Genomic DNA, 17939 nt, shown 5'->3' on the forward strand with positions numbered 1-17939 from the left:
AAGTATAAATTTATTTAAAATAAAATAAAAAATAATTAAAAAACTTTAAAAAATATTAAAAAAATAAAAATAAAAATTATTTATTTGTTATTAATAGGAATTATTTATTAAAATAAATTATTATTATTATTAAATTAATTAATTAATTTATTATTATAATTATATTAAAATAATAATACCTTATTAAAATTTATATAAATAATAAATTTATTATCGACGTTATATTATATTAAAAAATAATTTTAAATATTATAAATAAATTTAAAATTTAAAATAAACGAAAATATAAAGGAAAAAATATAATTAAAACGATTAATTTTTATTTATATAATTCGAATATAAAGGTTTATATTATAAAACGTTAAAAACTTTTTAATTTTATTTTAAAAAAAATTTTATTTATTATTATTAAAATAACGAATTTTAATTATACCGAAAATAATTCTAATTTAATAATAAGCGATATTTTAAATAATTTAATTATTATTATTTTAATAAATATAAATTATAATAATTTTTTTATAATTTATATATTATTTTAAAATTTATAAAAAAATTAATAAAAACGGTTAAAAATAAAAAGTAATTTATAAAAATTTAAAAAAGAAAAGTTATTTATTATATTAACGGGAAAACGAATAATACTTATTTTTAAATTAATTTTATAAATTAAAACTTTATTATAATAAATAAAAACATTGATTTATAAAATTAAAGAAATATTAATAAATATCTTTAATAAATTTATAAAGAATATTATAAACCTTAATAGTTTTTTTAATATTAAAAAAATCGAATTTTAAACGATAATTTTTTATAAAATAATAATAAAAAATAATTAAATATAATAAAATATTAATAATTTATTTATAACTTTTAAAAAATATATTATATTTATCGTTAATATTAATGAATTAAAAGTAAAAATAAACCTATTTAAAAACTTTATTAAAAAAAATATAATTATTTATAAATATAATAAAAGTTTAAATTATAATATTAATAAATTAATATTAAAATTATATTAAATAAATAATATAAAAGATATATTTTATTTTAATATAAATCTTATTATTATTATAATAATTAAACGTAAATACGGAATTATTTTTAGAAATATTATAATACGATAAATTAAACGAATATTAAAAATAATTAAAGAATAACTTTTTATTAAAATTAAATTTATATTTATACGTTTAAATATTAATATAAAAATAATAAATATTTTTATATTTTATTATAATTATATTTAAATATTTTTTATATAATTCTCAAACTTATTTTTTAACGACATAAATTACCGTAATACAATAATAAATAAAATTAAATATAATAATAACTTTATTATTATAAAAAAAAGAATTAACGATAATTTAAAAGTGAAAAAAATAGGATTAAAAAAATTACGAAATTTAAAAAAAATAACAATAAAAATAAAGCGTTTTATAAAAACTTATATTATTATATAAAAAATTAAAATAAATTATAAATAAATTACTTTAATTCTTTTATAAAAAAATTAAAGCGGGGTTTTTTAATAAAATATTTTTATAATAATATACTTTATAATTTCTATAGGCTTAAAATTAATATTACTTAAAATTATAAAGGCCCGTTATTCGTAAGGAAAAAAATAATTATTATAATACTAAAATAAGCCTAAACTCGAAAGGTTTTTAAAGCCCCTTTAAAGCTATATAATATCCGTAGCTTATCCCTTTTAATTAAAAAAGAATAAATATAAACTTTATCCTATATAATTATTTAACGATAGATTCGATACTTAAATTACGCTAAATAACCCTTATATTTTTATTATATATTATAAATTATATTATATTTTAAAGTATTTATATTAAATATTATTTTCATTATAATATTAATATTTATTTTTATAAAAATAAAATAAATTAAATTAAATAATAAACGTTTTATATTTTTAATTTTAATTATTTTTTAATTATTTTATTTTTATAATAATATTAAATTTATAAATAATTTATAAATAACTTAATATTTTTTATTTATTTATAAATTATTTATAAATTTAATAATTTATTTATAAATAATTTATAAATATTATTAAATACTTATATTTACTTATAAATATAATAGGTAGTTTTAATATTTTCCGTAGGTACTTATAGCGTAACCATAGTCGCTCCGTTTAAGCAAGCCCTGTAAACGACCAGCCAAAGTAACTGGATGGAAGTCTTAATGCAACGGCGCACATCCCCGATTAACTCTCTTCGCCGCGACTTCCTGACTGCAGAGTGGCAAGGAACGGGGCCCAAAACAAGGTCAGTAAGATGCCCATCATACCCATGGGCACACTCGCACTCTGCAGGTCCGTGGGCGAGCCGGTGCCCAAAAGCCAAGCGAAGAAGAAGGCCAGAACAGGCAAGATGCAGACGAGGTTGTAGAGGAGGACTCGCTGCAGGCTCACGTTCTCCCGCGAGGAGATCCCCCAGAAGCGCTCTCGCTTGTCGCCGCCTAGCTCCAGCTCTTGCGTCCGTTTGGGGAGACGGTGGAGGACGTCGTGCGAGTGGCCTCGTAGGACCTTGCAGGTGTGGTGGAGGTGGTACCTCTTCGAGCCCTCGTGGCACGAGTAAAACCGGCGGTAGAACTCGTGCTTGCTGATGGGAGGGATGACGTCCATGGGTCGCGGTACGAATATATAAGAAGGATCGGTACTTTCCGGAAAGCTGTCTTTTCGGGTTGGAGAAACCTCATTCTCTTCGAATTTCTCGCACTAGATATAGGCAGTAACAAATTAGAAATTTCTGGTCTACGAATGTTCATGTGTAGACAGTTGTCATCGAAAACGAGTGCCCACACTGTAACGTAATATATGAAACGTCAATCACATACCATGTAAAAATCGCAGTGGGAATATTTCTAAACACTGAACCACGACCTACTCCACCCGCGCAGGCTGTAGTATGTCGTTCTCAGCGTCGCAAAGAAGTCGTGGCAAGAACCGACGGAGGCATCAAGATGGCTCAGTCGGAAGTCGTTGCGATCGCGTCGTACAAGTAAGATGACCCATGTTCGAGATGGTACCGTTGTATGAGCGGTCGGTTTGACACGTGACCCGGAACGTGACTTGACGGATGTCGCAGAAAGCCCAGTTGGTGTCGGATAGGTGGACGCGTCGGAAGGCCTGGCGAGTTTTCTACTGGCCAAGGCACCAGATGCATTCGGTGGCTTGGTAGAAACACGACCGCCATGTTGGGGTGCGGTCCCAACAGCCACTGCGCTTTGTGACGACAAAGCATGATTTCTTAAACTTCTGTCTAAAAAGGCTAGAGGCACTACAGCCCATCGTTCATCGCCACATGCCTTGGCCGGGTAAAAGAAGTATCAGCTGACGGGTAATGTGTCTGGATTGGTTCATTACTTACACAAACCCATCTTAGCATGACCTCCCTGCCTGTGTAGCTTAACTCCCGAGGATGGGAAGGCAAAGGGTGCCAATCCCATCGCACGCCGGTCTGTGCCTCGACCCAATGCTGAACACCGCCCAGTAGGGATGGTCCAGGTTGCGAATAGGTATCGGCTACGTAAACTTTCCAAGGGGGAATATGCTGCAATTCTTGCGCCAGATCTCTGAGCGCATATTCTTCGATACGTTCTTGGTAGGTTCCGCCGAACTTTAGCCACTGGTCGAGCGCGTCGATGAAACAGGTTGTGGCACTATCCCTATTGCTCGATTGTTTCTCCGGCAGATATCGTAACGCCATATGGTCGAATCTTCTGGGGGTGTAAGAGACAGACGTATGATTGCCATCATCGTCGGCTAGAGATTTGGGCCAAGAGTTGGCTTTCTCCCATTCATCACCATAGCCCCTGAGAACTCGAAATAGAGCGAAGAAGCATTCGTCTACACCATCTCCCCGCTTGGCAGATACATCGAAGTATGGGACACCAAGAGAACGGGCGAGTATTTGGCCTTCGCTCGTCGAGACCTCTCGATCCGCGACCAGGTCGGTCTTTGTTCCCACAAGAACCATCCGCGGCGAAGAAGACGAGGAGCCGCGTCCGCCGGCGCGGCTAGACAATACAGGTAACACCTTGATTCCCTGAACCGACCAGTAGATTTCTTTGATATGATCGAAAGAGGCTCTGGAGCTGGTGCTAAAAGCCAAGATGAAACCTCCGCAGGATTGTAGATTGGCCTTACGTATGTCGAACTTATCTAGCTGGCTCCATTCGTCTTGCCTCCAAGCGGTGGTGTCCATGATCTTTGTCGCGTACTCATTATGATCAATATACACTTTCTTTGTGACTGAATCGAACCCATCAACATGAGCATCCATCATGTAAAGGTCGGTGGATGTCGAGCAAGGATTCCAAAAGGCATTGTAACAGAACTATATGCCTGTGTTAGAGAGTATGCTTCATAGGTGGCGCCATCATAGCACAAACCCTCTCGATCAAAGCCGTCTTGCCGACACCTCTGACGCCGACGACAGCGACCCCAAGAAGGGTGGGTTGTTGTGCCATGACGAATTGAACTGATCGCGATGTAGATGTCGGCTAGAACAACTTCGAGCAATGTATCTCGCGCAGTGTGTATAACGCCGCTGTTGCAAATTCGCAGAGACTACGGGCGAATGATGCGGGGAAGCAGTCACATTCGAGATTCAGCCAGAAATCCTGATCAGCAGGGTTGCCTTGGACGGCGATTGGTCAATAAGCGACAATCAACTCTAAACTCCAATTCGCAGGATGATTTAAGCGAAGCAATATCAATGCAACTATAGCTAAACTGTGACTGTAATCGATCCTGTGGCACTATGGAAAACAACGTTCAAGATTGCAGACTGCAATCATACCTAGCAGTTTGGTATGACCTCGTCAGTTAAGCCAAGTACGAAGTAGGTAAAAGATATCGCAACGACAGTCACATGGGTATCGCGCCGCCACTGTGGAGATGCGGTGCTAAGCCACAAGTGCAATTTGCCGACAGCAACACTGCCCTACGGGTGGGATTCCTCTTTCTGAGATGTTGATGCCGATACGGGATTTCGCATCCCGGTATCACTGCTGTCCCATAGGGTCATGGTCACCACCTGCCCTTCGTCGCCTCGTCGCCTCATGGCAAACAGCACACAGTGGAACCCCAGCTGTGGATGGGGGGCGCGGGTGCCAGGCACCACAAGCCAGACGCCGGCCCCTTTCAATAGGAACGAAAAATGCGTACTATTGGGCACACTATGGCTTCTCGTTTAAGTTGAACGTCTTTTTGGTACTGAGTCTATTCATAGCGTGGCCTCGTTCGTATCCGGCAAATATCGAGTCTATCGTGGGAATGATCTTCAGGGCAGCCCAGTTATATATGTGGGATTTTACCAGCCTTGGGCCATCCCGCCCTTTCGGATCTTGATCTGCACAACACGGGAAGGCGCTATCCGAAAGCGTATTTTGCAGGTCGATGACTTGCGTGAAAGAATTTTTCTGAGAAGGACGGCTGGGCAGCGACAGAGGCGAGAGGTTCAGCCCAAACCTGCCCGTCAAATCTGAGTGTCCGTCGTGTTTGTTGTCTATCCCGACAATGACAACAACCTACCTTCATTCTTAATTAATGGAAAAAGCGGCAGGGCCTACATCGGAGGGTTCCAGAGCAACACCGGGAATATGCACTGATCATTACCTAGTTGGTGTGATGGTTATTTCATGTACAAGATTGACTTGGAGCCGTTGGCAAAGAGGCGCCCTTGTATAAAATGATAGGTCGTGACTAAGGAAGTGACTAGCGACAGGAGTTGTGGGGAGGGGAGACCAGATCCAGCTTCCCGTTACCCACAGGGCAATACGGCCTCAACAGAATGGGCTGGCAGGCTGGTCTACTGGTGATAGATTTGTGTTATTGGAAGGGGCTTGGGGTTCTGGCAGGTGGGTCCCGGCCTTTGCTGGCAGTCGTGTTCACGAGCGAGACCCGCTGCAATTTGCGCTACCCCTGATATGCCGACCAAATACCTGGCTGCCGTGGAGTTGCAACCATATGCCGGTTCCACCCATTAGTCAGTCGTCGGCCAATCACGCCCAGCAATTCCGCCTTCTCGTACTAGCAACCCTGGCCATTTTTGACTTGCTGGGCCCATCCTGCCCTATTCCATCAAATCCCCCCGAACGGCACGAGTGATGCGAGCGCGATGAAACCGTCACGCCCGTGTTAATGCTGGCTAGGCGTGCTAGGCTGTCGGCATTCCAGTTCTTCCGGTCTTTTTGTCTCTTCCGCCCTTGCTCTCCTGGCTCTGGCTCCACTGGCTGTGGGTAATACGGCGTTAGGGGAGAAGGCTTGGCATGAGCTGGCAGCCGTCGATGGCAGGCTGTCCCGGCCTTGCCGCCAGTCCGTCACATTTCTCCATGTTCCTCTAGACTCAGCCACGCGGCAGCTACTGGTGGTGCAACGCCCTAGAAGCCTTCAACACTTTCTAGCGCCGTCTCCTAGCCTGCCATCAGGCTAAGCCTTTGTCCCGGCTCGCGGGTTCCGGTCGGTTCAGCGAAACAGGCCGACAAACATCATCGTGAGTTGCGCTGTCTGCTTCAAAGATGAGGCAGCGAAGAGACTGGTAAGTCTGTCACTGTTGCACGTATTGCCACTGCTGGCGAGCCCGTTCACAGACCGGCTTCCGAGCGCGCATGGAGCGAACGAGCGGTCAAAAGCAATGCTTGGGTCGAAGTCTAATAATAGCCAGAAAAGCTCTGCCCCCGTTCATCTCCACCGGCACCAGCGAATGTGCCGATCATGCCTCCAACGAGAGCTCCACGATATTTCATGGAGTTTTCGACGGGGCAGCTGAGATTCTGGCAACGGCGACATTCTCTATAAAGCGAACGATGATCCCGCGCTGAAAAGATCTTCTACTACCTCCATCACCATCACCATCACCACCATCATCACCACACCACTCACTAATACCATACCACCTTAATAATTTCCAAATAACGACTTTCGTTCTACTCCAACTACAAAACACTTTCCCTCCAAAAAAAAAACCCCCACAAAACCAACACATTTAATCACCGCCATAATGCACTTCACCAACGCCATCGCCGCCGCCATCCTGGCCTACTGCGCCGTCGCCGCCCCCGCCGGCCCTACCTGCGACAGCAGCGAGAGCGTCTGCCGCAAGTACACTGCCAACAACGGCCTCTCCTCGGCCGAGTGCACCATCGCCTCTGCTCAGTGCATCGGCTCGTGCCAGGTCACCTTCGACCGCTGCTCCACCGCCCCGGATGCCAACCACGCCGACTGCGTCTCCCGCCTGGTCGCCTGCACTGGCAAGTCCGTCGAGGAGTCGCTGAAGCCCCAGTCCGCCGTCGCCAAGCGCTTCCAGACCCACGCCGACTCGTGCACCTACAAGGACGATGCCTGCCGCACCGCCCCGGGCGCCAACATGAGCCTCTGCAACGCCCAGAAGGCTGAGTGCAAGGACCAGTGCTCCAGCGACGCTGACGCCTGCCGCTCCGCCCCTAACTCTAACATGGCTCAGTGCGCTTCCGGCTACTCCAAGTGCCTGGGTTACAACCCCTACTCCAAGCGCGGCGACGAGCCCCACTGGGCTGTCGGCGAGCCTCTCACTCAGCCCGCCCCTCACTCCGAGACTGGTGACGCTGTCTACTTCCCCGCCCCCGAGGCCCGTGACGAGCCCCACTGGGCTGTTGGCGAGCCCCTTACCCAGCCCGCCCCTCACTCTGAGGTCGGCGAGCCCCTCACCCAGCCCGCCCAGAAGCTCACTTCTTCCCTGTTCCAGAAGCCTGAGTCTTCTTCCGGCTCTCCTGCCCGCTCGGGCAGCTGCAAGCTGGCTGATAACAGCTGCCGTACCGGCCCTGGTGCCAACCAGGCTCAGTGCTCCGCTGAGAAGGCTGCCTGCAGCGCCATGTGCAAGTCCGACGCTGACGCTTGCCGCGTCGCCCCCGGTGCCAACCAGTCTGCTTGCTCTGCCGACTACGCCAAGTGCCTCGGCGAGAACCCCTACGCCAAGAAGCGCGGCACCCCCACCTCCAGCTCCGGCTCCGCCGTCCACCAGGGCAACTGCGAGCAGCTCGACACCGACTGCCGCACCGCCCCCGACGCCAACATGGCCGAGTGCTCCGCCAAGGTCGCCAACTGCAAGGCCACCTGCGACACCGAGAACTCCGCCTGCCGCGCCGTCCCCAACGCCAACATGAGCACCTGCTCCGCCGAGTACGCTCAGTGCCTCGGCAAGAACCCCTACAACTAAGCTACTACTTGTTGTGGTGACAATACAACTAAGCTACTTGTTGTGGTGACAAATAGCTAGGATGGATGGTTTCCCCCCCTGCAACAACTCAAGATGGTTACTTTACAAACTAAAATGGTACGACAAGCTATACGTATTTGTGTGATGGATGTGGATCATGATTGATGGTGGCTGATCTGTATATACGCTCTCTAACTCTTAAAACTTTACCCACGAAATGTACATACTATTATGGTGGTCAAACAACCTTTGCCTCTGCTGAACTCTGTGACATGTGTTGTGACTACTGTCCTTGGCAGTGTTTTGAGTGGCCAATGAGCCTCAGGACAATTGTGCTTACGAAATGCGCCTCCTGCAGCTCAGCCGCAACAGTAATATACGGTTGGTCTAATTCGTCAAATCGACCGGGAGCCTTATCGGCTTGTTGCTGTTTCCCCGCTCTCTCCCCGACTTTCAATCCTGGAGTTCCCCGACTTTCTCACCCTTTCTTACCCAGGACGAGAGCAGCTGATACTTGGCTGTTACCTTGGACTATTGTTTGCGTTTCCAACTTTTCCGAGTTGGGCATCTCATACTCTGGTTTAAAGGCCAGTGCTAACATACATTTTCCGGCATAACAACACAAAAAATGGGTAGCACCATCGTTCCGGAGCTGCTCTGCCAACAACAAGAGCCTATTGCTGATTCCGGCTTGACCATCGAAGAGCTGCGGTCATGGCACGAAGATTATATGGAAGACAAACGTATCAAACTCTCAAGTAGTGTGATCACAGTCGTTGAGACAGACAAACTCAACTATCATCAAATCGAGCGTCGCATTGAAGGTTTGGCTACTTCCGTAGAAGTTGCTGACGGTTTTTGCACCAAATGCCAGGACCGGTTTGATCACTGGCCGGACACGGGGTTGGGTCCAACAGACCCATGCGAGCTTATTGGTCCGGTATACCTTTCCCGGACTTTGAACACATTGGAACTCCAGGCATCGTCCAAGTCGGGGTGTAGATTCTGTGCCTTCTTGTTCTCGCTTTTCACGACTACGCCAAATCCGTTGCTCGACTTGATTCGCAAGATCGAAGGGCGTCTGCAGGCCCTGGGTAAAAATTACAACACTCATCTGGTCAAAAATGCAGAATGCAAGGCGAAGGGGGTTCCAATGGAGGAATATTTGGGTTTATCTTTCCCTGACAGAGCCACTGGTCATATATTCAACGAGCTTGAAGGCACAAAATTCCTATCTAGTACTATGCAACCATCAGGTACGTCCCAGTGTCTTCAAAACAACTACCGGCACTCTTCACATCACTAATAGCATACAATAGACTTTGGCGAGATCAAACCTGTTGCCACGGTCCAAAAGTGGCTGCGTGAATGCTCCTTCACCCATTCGCTTTGTCGCAGCAATAGAAAGCATCGCGCTCCTACTAGACTTATTTCGATTGGCAATGGGAATATCAGGTTGATGCTGACGGACGAGATGGAACAAGTTCCGGCATACGCCGCCTTGAGTTACTGTTGGGGCCTTGAACCATTCATTATGCTTACCTCTGAAACGATTGATGCGTTTATGATCGCAATCCCGGATTGCCAACTTCCTAAAACCTTCCGCGATGCAATCTTTATTGCGCGTGGGTTGGGAATTTCTTATATATGGATTGATGCTCTTTGCATCATTCAGGGTGACTTAAGGGATTGGCATCTCGAGGCGGGCCGAATGTATTCCGTTTATGGGGGATCAGAGGTCACGATTGCAGCGTCATCTGCGGCCAATGCGCATCAAGGATGTTTCGAAAGGCCTATCAATGACATCAGTGGCGTGAGTGTCCGCATCACAACAGGTCAGCATTGTAGAAGACAGCGTTTCTACAAATCTTCCTCATACAACGCAATTACAACAGATAGCGCATTGGCCAGGCGCTCATGGGCTTTCCAAGAGAGGCTTCTCTCGTCAAGGACACTGTATTGCAACGCCCATGGCCTCTTCTGGGAATGCAGATCAACTTTCGAGTCGGAGATCAGCCTAAATGGTATGCGGGATCCGGACGGTTCATCAATTTCAATCCCAGAAGACATGCCATGGAACTGGACCGAGGTGGTTGAGCATTATTCAGGTACCATTCTGACACATAGCTCTGACCGGCTTCCGGCTTTGTCTGGTATTGCATCACGTCAGGGTGAAGTCAAAGGAGGTCAATACCTTGCCGGGATGTGGCGAGAAAATCTAGTGGAGCAGCTCCTATGGACGAGAACAACTGAGCAACCAAAGCAAAGAAGGCCACTATGGCAGGCGCTAACATGGTCTTGGGCCTCTATCAATGGACAGGTAGTTCACCAACACTTCTCAGTCATATTTGATGAGATAAAACGACGTATCCACCCAGTTAACGTCTGGACCAAGCCGTTAGGGCCTCCTTTTAAGTAAAAGGCTAAACTGTACTTGTTTAAAAGTTTATATTTATATAAAAAGTGTTAATATATTATTAATCGATAAGGTTTAAAATTACTTAATTAACTTTATATTATATAATGCTTTCTTTTTTCCTTTCTTTTTTCTAAGTTTATATTACTATATATAACCCTAGTTTAATTTATAACCGCTTTAGTCGATTTATTCGTTATCCTTTTTATTAAACCTTTTAATTAACGTTTAAATTTAAAGGTTTTTTTTAAATATTATTAAAGAAAAGGGTTTAAATTAAGCTTTTAATTTTATTTATTTTATTTTAAAATTTATTAAATAATTTAATTTATTTAATAAAAAAAGTTTCGTTATTATTAATTATTTCCTTTAAAAGAAATTTATAACCGATAATATATATATTATAAAAAGTTAATTTAAATATAAACTTCGTTATAACTTTATATTTAATATATTTTATATCCTTTTAAAGCTTTTTTTTTTTTTTTTTAAAGTTTTATAATATTAAAATAAATAATTTTATATTAATCGTTTTTTATTTCTTTAAATAATTTATAATATATTCGGTGTCGATTAATTTTAAAGATTTTCATCGTTATAATAAATAAATATAATAGGTATTTTTTAATATTAAACGGTTATATAATAAATAATATATAACTATATTAAATAAAAGACTTAATTTAAATAATTAATAAAGGAAATAAGGATAGCCTTTTATATATAATCCGTTAAATTATTAATAACAACTAGAAATAAAACCGGAATTAAAGAAGGAATTTTATAATTATCGATTATTATTAAACTTTTATTAATCTATAAAAGTTATAATTATTAAAATATTTTTAAGTTTATTATTTTTAAAATAATTTACTTTTTATAAGTTTTTCATTTTTATTAAAAACCCTTAATATAAATCGGAAAAAAAAAGAAGCCGTTAAGGCTAGACCAATATGGCCCCATTTCTGGAGGAGAATTGACATCAGGATGTGCTTTCATTCTCCACGGTTCCGTGGAACTTAGCAGCGAAGAGAGGCACAAGCCTTTCTTACCACAACTTGAACTAGGAGAGAACATCGCTATCAAGGTTCTTGTTCACATGGATTGCGCAACTGAAGAAACAGATCAGAGCACCAACTCAGTGTACCTGCTTCCAGTACTTACTGGGTATGCATATGGTAATTCAACCCTCGTTATAGAAGGACTTGTTCTTCAACGCTGCCCGGCAAGGAAACACCATTTTTCGCGAATTGGATGCTTCGAATGTGAAGGCACGCAAGGAGATCTTTTGTTGGACTTATTCGATCACGTTGGTATTAGCACCGCGAAGGCAGAGTCAGCTAGGACGCTTTCGGGTCACGATGAACAGAACGCACCCTACGTGATTATCATTGAATAGTTTCCACTTTAGATATAAGGGACTGAGTTTCTGTAGCATTTTGTTTTGGTTAATATTCAATTTGCTCGTGGGAATGTCTCGTGAGTGAGTACTAGAGGTCATCCGAATTCTGTTGCTTTAGCCTGCTAGGAGTAGAAAGAGCCGCGGATGACAAGCTGGTACCAGCAGAGCGACTGGGCGCCGAACGCGTTACGTGGTGAAAACCGTCAGCGTTGTCTGCTGTAATCACTCAAGCAACTTCATCTTTCAAGATCAAATTCAGCTACAGAATCTCGTGGCGAGACTCATTCGTGCTGTACCACGTCAGTCCCGGAAGATGGAGCTCATTACTTTATCCGCCTGTCTTACCACAAACCGGCTGACGCGGCTACTCGATCTTGGAAAACCGGTTTTCGGGCGCATCGCACTGAGCCGCAGACAGCCGCCAACTCGCTGGCCCCTAGATCCAGGGACGCTGAATAAAGGACACATGAAGAATTCGTTGTGTAACATGATATAGACATGTGATACTAATCCTTTTTAAGATGGTATAGCCGAAAGCTAGGTGCTTGTTATCAGAGTTTTCACGTATTATCTAATCATTTCCGGTGGCCGTTAGCAGTAGATTAAGTGTTGTCTTATGGCTTCGCCCTAAGAACGGGCCGAGCCAACGAACTGCGAGAGCTGAAACCTTTCTGGAATAGAGCATATGATGATTTTAATTTCCTCCAAGCCACCAAACTAACGTCTCTTACACCCTAGAAATATATCGTAGTAGAAATCCTATGCAAGCTACTGAAGTGTTAAGGCATATCGTACTATCGTATCAAAAACTTCTCCTTGAACATGAATCTCATAGCCATATCCATGCTCATTTCAAGAAGGACCCTCCCGTCTTAGCCACCTGCTCATCATAATAAGGCTGAAACGCCAACCACCCCTTCTCGGGCCCGCCCACCTCCTGCACCGCGTACCGCGCCTCCTCCTCGCCGATGTACTTCTTTTCATACCCCGTGGCGGCCGCGGAGGCCGCGTCGGCGAGCAGCTGCGCCTGGCAGGTCCGCTCGAGGCTGAGGAACCAAAAGGCCGCCTCGTCGACCGTCTGGCCCACGGTCAGGAGCCCGTGGTTCTGCAGGATGACGGCCTTGTTGTGCGGGCCCAGGGCCCGCGCGATCCGGTCGCCTTCCGCGCGGTCCACGACGACGCCGCCGAAGGAGTCGTAGATGGCGTGGCTTTTGTAGAAGCGGAGGGAGTCTGTTTGGTGGTGGGGTGGTGTGGTAAGCGGGGTGTGCATGACATGGGGAAACGGAGATCTCTAATAATAGCTGGGCTACTTACCCTGTGTAATCATCTCCAGTTCTCGGCCAAAGACGGAGAAGGCTTTGCCGTGCACGCTGTGGGCGTGGCATGCCGCGTTGGCGTCGGGTCTGGCGCGGTGGATGGCCGAGTGGATGGTGAAGGCCGCCGTGTTGATGGGTTCGTCTCCTTCGACCACCAGCCCATCTTCGTCGACCAGGATCAGATCCGAGACCTTGATGAGGGAAAAATGCATAGAGAGGGGGTTAAGCCCTATTGACAACGTCAATTTCAGTTTCTGAATCGGTTTTATGCTGTCGTTGGGTTGGCTTGGGTTGTCCTGCTTACAGAAGTGGTCCGTCAAGATGGGATCCCGCACCGAGATATGCCCCGCCACGCCCTCGTCGAACCCGCGGTCGGCGAAGACCCGGAACGCCGCCGCGAGGTGCTGCTTCCGGTACGTGCGCTCATCTTCGGGGTTCTCGAATTCGGGGTACTTCCGGACCCGCAGGGTGCGTCCATCCTTGGTCTTGCCCATGGACTGCACCTGAGGCGGGCTGCCGGTCTTGGCCTTGCCCTCGGGTCCGTTCTCTTTCGATTGGATCTCATTGACAGCAGATGGCGACATTGTAATTGATGGTGTTAGAAGCTTGACTTGTTGTACAGAAGTGGTAGCAGGCTCGTCGCATGTAGTTGCGATTTGGTCTCCAACAAAACCCCGCATTTTCGTCGATCCCCATGACCGCCACCCGAGCATTACACCCCATTGGCTGGACCATGTTTCATTCGGTAACTCCTTGCCCGATGTTTATCAATCTCTCTATTTGATTTCGGTCATTCCTGTCACAACTTGTGGTATCCTTGTAGCTTCCAGCATGGATGTTGGTTTATTCGGAAACCTCCCCGAATGTTCGGAACGTTCCGCGGTTCCTATGGACGCCTCGGCTCCATCCGGGACCACGATGCTGAAGAACAAATCATCGGAAAAGTTTCATATGATGCTGCGGTTCCAGAATCCAGCCATTTTGTTGGTCCGGTCGGGATCTGACATCGAGCTGACAGAGTAACCATCTGTCAATTACTTCCCTGTCTCTTCGGCTCGGGACGTTCCGAGGCGGGTCAAAGCTTTTGCAACGAAACTCAAAACCCAAGAACCTCTGGCACTCCCGCACGTGTTTTTTTCCGCCATCGCATAGCGGAAGGCCAAAGCAATGTCCGTTGCTGAAGAGATAAGAACTGTCTCAGCAATCTCTCAAAACGAATAATATCCGTGTCAGGATGAGCGCGATCCTCGAGACAAAGAGTCCCAATAGTGATCCGTTTTGAGTGTCTGGTAACAATGGATTTGTTTCCTCTACTGTTACCGAACGGGAAACGTATTTCAAGTAACAATGTTCTGTTACAGAGACACACCTAGTATATAGAGGAACAACGGCGAAGTAAAACGTATAGTCTTCGATGTTCTCGCAACTTCCCAAGTGCGCATTGTGCCATCTTACGTAGATAAAAAGATAGTATCCCTGACGCCATGATTAGATATGACATGCCCATGCATCCATTGTCTCGTAGACAAGCCTCATTATCTGATAAACAATGGCATCTAGAACCATACACAACATCGGGTTCCTATACAGCTGCGGTCACCGCTGCTCTAGCATAGGCAGCGCCGCCACCAAGCTCTACATCGAACTGAGGTCCAGGGGCCTAGCCCCGGAATCGCCCGACATGGACCGCCCCATCGACACAATCTGCGGCGCATGCTGGGAGGTAATCGACAACGGCAAGTTGCTCGTCCAGCGAGCGCAGGTGCTCCGCACCGTCCTGACCAAAGAGCAGTCCCACTCCCTGATCGTCATGCTGTACCGCCTTGCCGACCGCATCCTGGAGGACGACGAGACCCGCACCGTGCACGTGTCCCTGCTAGCCTACTGGACCGCCCGCGTCGCCGAGGAATACCCCCAAGAGCACCTCGACGCCCTCCTCTCCGCCATCAAGTCCCGGCCCGTCGGGTCCACGATCCACCGGCTGGTCGTCAACGACGCCCTGCTCTCCATCCACACCTGGCGCGCGCCCTCGGATACGCCCCTCAACTACCTCCCCGAGGCCTGCGTGTGCAAGTACCGCCACGCCGTCGCCCGGTTCGACCGCCGCGCCCGCCGCCTCCGCTGGTCGGCCTGGAGGCCGTGGCCCGCCGTCGTGGGGCCCCTGCTGACGGACATTGCCCGCGCCGGCGTGCTCTTCGCGGCCATGTTCAAGGCTAACACCCGCATACGGCCCCCGCACTGGGACGAGGACCCGGCGCGGTTCCCGCCGCTGGACGATGAGGTCCATGCCGAGCTCGAGCGGCTGGAGGACGCGGTGCACAGGTTCAAGACGGAGTGCTACTCGCTGTTCCATGACGCGACGTACCACCCCTGGCGGCGACTCGGAACGAGCTCCGGGCGGTGGTGGGGAGTGTGCGGATTATGGATTTGCTGCTGGAGAGGGTGTTGCGGTTTAATGAGGTGACGCTGCGTCGGTATGAGGTTTGGTGCGAGCATGGGACCAGGTAAATCCTTCCGCCTATGAGGATTCGATCTTGCTAGATGTCTGGCATTAGTGGTAGATGTAAACATACCTACTTAATAACATTTTTGCAACCCGGCTTCTGAAGGATCCTTAACATCCTGACCCGCATCATGCGTTATCAAATTCCTAGATGTAATTATCTGCCAAGGAGGCAAGTCGCCTACGTGATGTCCCAACGTCGAGGCCCGTATACTGTTGTCTCCCACACTTCTTGTATCCTAGAGAGCCTCTTTGGTAATTAATGGGGGTTCACTGTGTTTATCGAATGAAATCCTTCTGGGAGCGTCCATTATTGCATCTAACAACGCCTTTGTCTCCCCGTTTATTACAAACAATGCTCTCGGTTTCTCTAGTCAATTGCATTGTTCTAGAGATGGTCTCTAGCCACACAACTGCGCTGTTTCAAAACATCGCGGGTATGTCCCTGACACTCAATACATTTGTTCTAGGGCTTTCGTGGATATAAAAAGATGGACATGGATTTGGTACCTCGGATGTCGGTCATATTCGGCAACTCAATTGCTATTTGACAAAGCATCACCTGCCTAAGCAACAACGATGTCTTCTCGCTCGCGACAGACCTTGGTAGGATCCTCGGGAGGGTCCTCGACTGAGACTTTGGTAGGGCACGAGGAGCCGACCATATTCAACACCGGGTTCCTTTACATCTGCGGCCACCGTGACGATATATACGGCGAAACCAGCAAGCTCTACGAGGCGCTGATGCATCAAGGCCTGGTGTCCGACAGGCCCGACATGGGCCGCGAGCTGGAGACGTGCTGCGACTCCTGCTGGGTGATCACCACCTCGCCCACCCTGATGGCCAAGCGTGCCAAGGTCCTCGACCACGAGACCCTGGACACGACGCACGCGCACTCGCTCCTCGCCATGTTGTACCACCTGGGCAACCGCCTGCTAGAAGACCCCCACCCGACGCTCATCGCGCTGCTGACCAAGTGGGCCCAGTGCGTGGCGACGCGGTACATCACCAACGAGACGCACCAACACCAGTTCCACGAGACACACGAAGACCAGTTCCGGGCCGCCATCCTGGCCAACATCCCGCCCCTAGTGGCGGAAGATGCGGCGAGCTCCATCAAGACCTTCCGCGCCCCCATGGACTGGCCGGGCGTCAGCGACACCGCCGTCGAGCGGGACGCGCTCGCCACCAAATTCGGCCGTCTCCGGAGCCGGGACCACGACCTGCGCTGGACCCTCGGGAACCCCTGGCCCGCCGAGCTGGCCGGCTTCCTCTTCGACCTCGACCACGCGGCGATCCGGTACGCGGCGCTGTTCAAGACGGTGCCGCTGGACCTCGTCGAGTTCAGCCAGTACTTCAAGTCGCTGGCGGGCCGGGAGCCGCAGGACTACAGCTTGTATGTGTATCACTCCAAGCTGGTCGACGCGGTGCGGGAGCTGAAGCTGGCCATCTACAAGCTCGCGCTGTTCGCGGCGGGCGAGGGGTCCGCGGTCCGGTCGCGGGAGGAGCTGAAGGAGGTCATGACCATGGCTACTTTGCTCAAGGGGGCGTGCGATAATGTCCACAACCTCCACGGGGCGTTCATGGGGCACTTGGATTATTGGATGACTCTGTAAAGTACTCCGTATGGGTCTAGACCCAAGTAAGGTAAGGTAAGGTAAGGTAAGGTAGGGCTTTGAAGGGTGTGACGGGGTAAATGTCGTACAATCCGTTCAACATGTAGAAAGAATCTTAGTGAAAAGAATCAATGATGTCAATATGCTCATTGAAGTCACTGGTCTTTGTGGGTAATTGAATTGTAGAGAAAGCGACCAATGCTTTGCCAGACAAAGGTTGCTATGTTCCTTGTACCGAAGCGCAGCAGCAACATTTGCGGTACTCCTCCAAGGGTACGCTGCGGGAAAATCGAGTTGGACTTTGAGGAAACCCTTCCCGTGGGAAAGGAGCCCTCTACGAACAAGGACGATTTCAAGCAAGGCATTCACCGCCATGTAAGAGCCAACAGTTTTATGTCTCCGACGACCCGCGCAAACCAAAAGAATCGAAACAGGAGACCCTTGCAGC

At 46.3% G+C, this 17939-nt stretch overlaps 6 protein-coding genes across 6 annotated transcripts; 3 read left to right on the plus strand and 3 right to left on the minus strand.

Moving 5' to 3' along the window:
- Window positions 1-2242: 2242 nt before the first annotated feature.
- Window positions 2243-2662, minus strand: PG985_010519 (uncharacterized protein; the record flags this gene model as incomplete). The annotated part of the gene is made up of 1 exon (XM_066830287.1): window positions 2243-2662. The coding sequence occupies one exon, from the start codon at window positions 2660-2662 to the stop codon at window positions 2243-2245; it is 420 nt and encodes a 139-aa protein (XP_066680969.1).
- A 4381-nt stretch (window positions 2663-7043) lies between these two features.
- Window positions 7044-8237, plus strand: PG985_010520 (uncharacterized protein; the record flags this gene model as incomplete). Its single annotated transcript, XM_066830288.1, has 1 exon — window positions 7044-8237. The coding sequence occupies one exon, from the start codon at window positions 7044-7046 to the stop codon at window positions 8235-8237; it is 1194 nt and encodes a 397-aa protein (XP_066680970.1).
- Window positions 8238-8865: 628 nt separating this feature from the next.
- On the plus strand, window positions 8866-10334 carry PG985_010521 (heterokaryon incompatibility protein; the record flags this gene model as incomplete). The annotated part of the gene is made up of 3 exons (XM_066830289.1): window positions 8866-9493; window positions 9557-10050; window positions 10137-10334. 3 exons carry the CDS (start codon window positions 8866-8868, stop codon window positions 10332-10334), a joined length of 1320 nt encoding a protein of 439 aa, XP_066680971.1.
- A 2568-nt stretch (window positions 10335-12902) lies between these two features.
- PG985_010522 (arad-like aldolase/epimerase) lies at window positions 12903-13955 on the minus strand (the record flags this gene model as incomplete). The annotated part of the gene is made up of 3 exons (XM_066830290.1): window positions 12903-13285; window positions 13370-13600; window positions 13676-13955. 3 exons carry the CDS (start codon window positions 13953-13955, stop codon window positions 12903-12905), a joined length of 894 nt encoding a protein of 297 aa, XP_066680972.1.
- Window positions 13956-15031: 1076 nt separating this feature from the next.
- On the minus strand, window positions 15032-15724 carry PG985_010523 (uncharacterized protein; the record flags this gene model as incomplete). Its single annotated transcript, XM_066830291.1, has 2 exons — window positions 15032-15208; window positions 15257-15724. 2 exons carry the CDS (start codon window positions 15722-15724, stop codon window positions 15032-15034), a joined length of 645 nt encoding a protein of 214 aa, XP_066680973.1.
- Window positions 15725-16453: 729 nt separating this feature from the next.
- Window positions 16454-17491, plus strand: PG985_010524 (uncharacterized protein; the record flags this gene model as incomplete). The annotated part of the gene is made up of 1 exon (XM_066830292.1): window positions 16454-17491. The coding sequence occupies one exon, from the start codon at window positions 16454-16456 to the stop codon at window positions 17489-17491; it is 1038 nt and encodes a 345-aa protein (XP_066680974.1).
- Between the last annotated feature and the right edge of the window lie 448 nt (window positions 17492-17939).

Source organism: Apiospora marii (assembly GCF_038362585.1).
Source record: "Apiospora marii strain CBS 49790 chromosome Unknown utg000007l_segment0_segment0, whole genome shotgun sequence".
NCBI lineage: Eukaryota > Fungi > Ascomycota > Sordariomycetes > Amphisphaeriales > Apiosporaceae > Apiospora > Apiospora marii.